At 27.2% G+C, this 4,315-nt stretch overlaps 1 protein-coding gene across 1 annotated transcript in view; it reads left to right on the top strand.

Annotated features, from left to right (window-relative positions):
- LOC105627451 overlaps positions 1-4,315 on the top strand; it is an 11,920-nt gene that overhangs the window by 1,913 nt on the left and 5,692 nt on the right. The window contains exons 3-5 of the mRNA XM_012208737.1: positions 2,637-2,759; positions 2,913-3,112; positions 3,352-3,561. Coding sequence (XP_012064127.1) covers positions 2,637-2,759; positions 2,913-3,112; positions 3,352-3,561 — 533 coding nt within the window. The remainder of the gene's footprint in view (positions 1-2,636; positions 2,760-2,912; positions 3,113-3,351; positions 3,562-4,315) is intronic.

Here is a 4,315-nt window from a genome sequence, read left to right as displayed (position 1 = left end):
ACACACACACACACACACACACACACACACACACACACACACACACACACACACACACACACACTTAAAAATAACACAAAGGAAAACGTAAATATCTAACAATAATGAATGATTGATTAAGATCGCATATGTGAATACACAATAACTGAAAATTTAAAATATCAACCTATAACGGTTGAAGGATCTTAGACGCTTAAATAATTTCCATGTGAATTTATATATCATATGTAATTTGAACTGTGCGCCGAATTGATTTTTCGGGCTTGTGAGCACAACTAAACTATTGTAATAATATAGCAAATTAAATTAATGAGCAATTTAATAATTTGAGGCTCAATCAGGCATCCTACTAAAAAGATGTACTAAAAATCTATAAATAAATTTATTGCTTAAAATTTTAAATAAAAATCTTCGACATAGTCTTCAAGCATTTCATGCAAGATGCTTGAAGACTATGTCGAAGATTTTTATTTAAAAACATTTTGAAAAATTTATTTTGAAAAGTGTACTTAAAATTGCATCATAGAAAAAATAATAGTACGACATGCTAATTAAAAGACCGATTACAAAAAATTTGTGCAGCAGTTAAAATAATAATGATGGGTTTGCTTCTTTCTATCATACAATTTCATCCCTTTATTACTGTACTTTATAATTTGTAATTTTATTTTATTTGAACTCGCTTCTATTTTCTTTGGATACATTATTGATAAAAATTCCGCCGTCTTGATTATTAATAAAGAAAAAAGTTTAATAATTAAAGGTTAAAGTTCATATCAAGATTTATATTTTATCGTATTAAAAGAATATCAAGGTTGATACCTTATTATTATGCTAAAAGAAGTTTATGTTGATAATTAATCATTTAACATCATTCGAATATTTATACATATCATTATATCATTGAATGTTTTTATGGTATTTATGTATGATGTTTGATTGTTTGAATATTGTATACATCGTCAGATTTCTTTTAATTTTCTTCTAATATACATATATGTAACTCTGATACTTATATATTATGACACACGGTATATTTAAATAAATTACAATGTGAACATTTTTTTAAGCATTAAATATTTTTTTTAAAAGTGTTTGAATGTTTCCTAGCACATTATGGCCAAGTTCGTCTTGCTCGCTTTTGCACACTAAAATTTATATCATTGCTTAACTCAGTAAATTTTGAAGCATTTCCGTAAATCAATAACATCATAATTTTTTACTAAATACGTATTATTTTTCGTTTATATTCATTTTATTAAGAAATTAGACCACTTTGATAATCGAAAAATTAGGTAACTTTTGAAATCAGTCAGCAAAACAGCTCCGTTGCCCTTTTATCAAAGAAAAAATTAATTTATTTAAAACGATTTTATTTTTAAAGAATTGTATTATAATAACCTTAAAACAAACTTTTTATTCCATCGTTTTATAAAAAAACAAAGTTATTTATGATTTTTATGTGTGATGATGTCAAGGTAATTTAATTCCTTAAAAGAAATAATATAATAGAAATGTGATGTGCACTTTGAGCTAAGGCAAATACAATATTACTAATTCAGATACTAATGAATGAAAGACAAAAAAGAAAGATAGAAATAAAAAACACAATTAGAGGCAACTGAGAGCACATCGCAGTTGACATTAGCGTATCCAAATTTTATGTATGTATGAATAATATAATAATCGATGATAGTACATGATGTTTATGAGTGTCAATATTAACAGCAAATAAGACGAACTTAGTCTACACATGACAATGTTTTCTAATTAGTATATTTATTAAAGATATATTCTATAATTATATAAAAGAATATTATATAAAAGAAGAACTATGTAAATAATTATGTAAATAATTTTTCCGAAAGAACAAATTGAATATAAATACAGACGGAATATATATATTTTTTATATTGAGATAACATTTAATTTTCAATAATTACTTTATTAAAGATAATTAAATATATAAATCATTACATATATAAATCATATTACATATTAATTAGATGTTTAATTTAACGCTTTTACAATTTAATTTTGATAATATTTTATATAAAGTAAAATACTGTTTGTAAGCGTTGAATGAAATAATTTTTACTCTCTTGCATTATATTCGACATCAAGAAACTTTTGACTTTAAAATAAATTACTTACAAAATATGTACATCTATCATGATTATATGTAACATACTTATTTTTAATGATTTAATGTAATCATGAAACATAAATTATGTTACAAAGAAATATTTTTATTTAAAATAAATGTTCTTTCATATTATATCGCTCGAATAATGAAGATAATTTTGATAAAATAAGAAAGAAAATTTTTAAATATTCTTTCTTATTTCATTAAATTGAAATGAATTAAACATATCGGTATTAACAATCTAAAAATATGATATTATTTAAGAACTAAAATATTTTATCCAAAACGTCGTACTTGAGATTATATTCATGTGTTTATGTTATTTACAAGAAGAGATATTCTAATTTCCATTTGAAACATATGCTGCGTGTGCGCGTTCGCATGCGTGTGCGTGTATGATACTGTATATGTATGATACTGTATATGTATATATTCTTGTGATATGCACACGCTGCATTTGGATAACGCACACGATACTACAAATAAATAGACTGGAGGAAGCGGAAGTGGTGGGCATTTAAATTATACAGGTGCTCACAGAGTTCCACAAATTTATCCAACACCGTCCCCTTATCATAATCCACAACTAGCATTCTTACCTCCCAGTGCACAGGTAAGTAAACATTTATATTGAAAGTCATCCTCATGAATCATGCCTGCTTTCATCAAGTTAGTTATCACGATATGCCAGTACACATATGTACATATACACTTGCATACACAAAAGTTTTGTAATTGTTATATAGACAGACATGTGTATGTGCAGGAGCTGAAAACGCCAATGTCGTTGAAATCGACCAGTATGATGACAACTCGATTAGGTGACTTGACTTTAGGATCTCCAACTCCAGTGAGAAATACCGAGACAAGTTTTACTCAAAATTCCGACTCTGAGTCACAAGTGGCGAAGATCAACGCTGTATTTCCGACAGTTTCGGATACACATATTCGTCTTTTATTAAAGAAGTAAGTTTTTTTAGCACGCAAATCTATTACCAAAATTTTTCATCTGAAGTTTAGTATTTACACTTTTTAATATTTTTATACAAACATTAATATTAAATATTAGCATGAACAAAAACTATTACGCGTACAAAAAAGTTAATTTTTTAAGTTTTTTTGATTAAAATTGAGCTCCCCTGTCTATTTTCATAAATTAGCACTGTATCAGGTCTGGTGCTAAGTCGACAGCCAATATCTTTCAGATACCATAACAGGGCAGCTTTGGTCATGAGCGCTCTCCAAGTGGAAAAGAATCCTCTTTGTGCCCCAGGACCCTGTACACCTGTGGGAGTACATTCAAATTATGCAATTCCAAGATGGCGTCTACCGGCTCATTCTATACATGCAGCATTAACATTGAGTCCGCCTCGCGGAGTTCGACCAGCCCCTAACTCCCCAAAAATGAAACTTAGGTTTAACCCAAATATTCATAGTTTCAGTCTTTTTCACCCAGTCTGGATGCTAGATGTTGATATCGTATCTTGTGATAATTCCATGGAAGTATACCAGTCAAAGAGCACTGTCTTTTCTTTTGCATTGTTATAATTGTCTGGTATATTTCACGCATACACGATATTATGTAACGGTAGCATGTATGGAGTCATAGGATTCCTTCAACTGTATTTAGATATTAAGTACTAGAGATGTGCAATTATTTACATATTGATTCGCCGATTCTTCAAAATAATTTATCATGCACGGTAGCAAATACATAATGTAGTTTAATAGATTTTTATTATTAATCTTGTTTATTTTATTATATTTTTATTGCTTTTAAGAAATTAAAAAATATTCACTGATCAGTAATATCTAATTTTATGATATCTATTATTTTCTTTTATCTTTCAGTTTCTTCCTGGTTTGTAACATAAATGTTGGATAATATAAAATTTACGCTATCTAGAATAGGTTGGTTTTTGTTCCATATTATTCATGTTTTATTTTTGTCATTTAGTAGCACAAATTAAAGCTTTGTATTGTTAATTAGATGTCATGTTATGTTATTTGTTTTGTATTATTAAAAGGGAATAAAAGAGTTTTTACATTTTTGTATAAAATATATGTGTCATAGTCAAAGTATTAACTTTAATAAATGTATACATTTAGTGAGTTACACTTGACTGTGTGACATATATATATTTATATATATATATATATATATATATA

The sequence above is a fragment of the Atta cephalotes genome (assembly GCF_000143395.1).
Source record: "Atta cephalotes unplaced genomic scaffold scaffold00001, whole genome shotgun sequence".
NCBI lineage: Eukaryota > Metazoa > Arthropoda > Insecta > Hymenoptera > Formicidae > Atta > Atta cephalotes.
The sequence above is the reverse complement of the archived record's forward strand: the minus strand, read 5'-3'. Positions and strand labels throughout refer to the sequence as shown.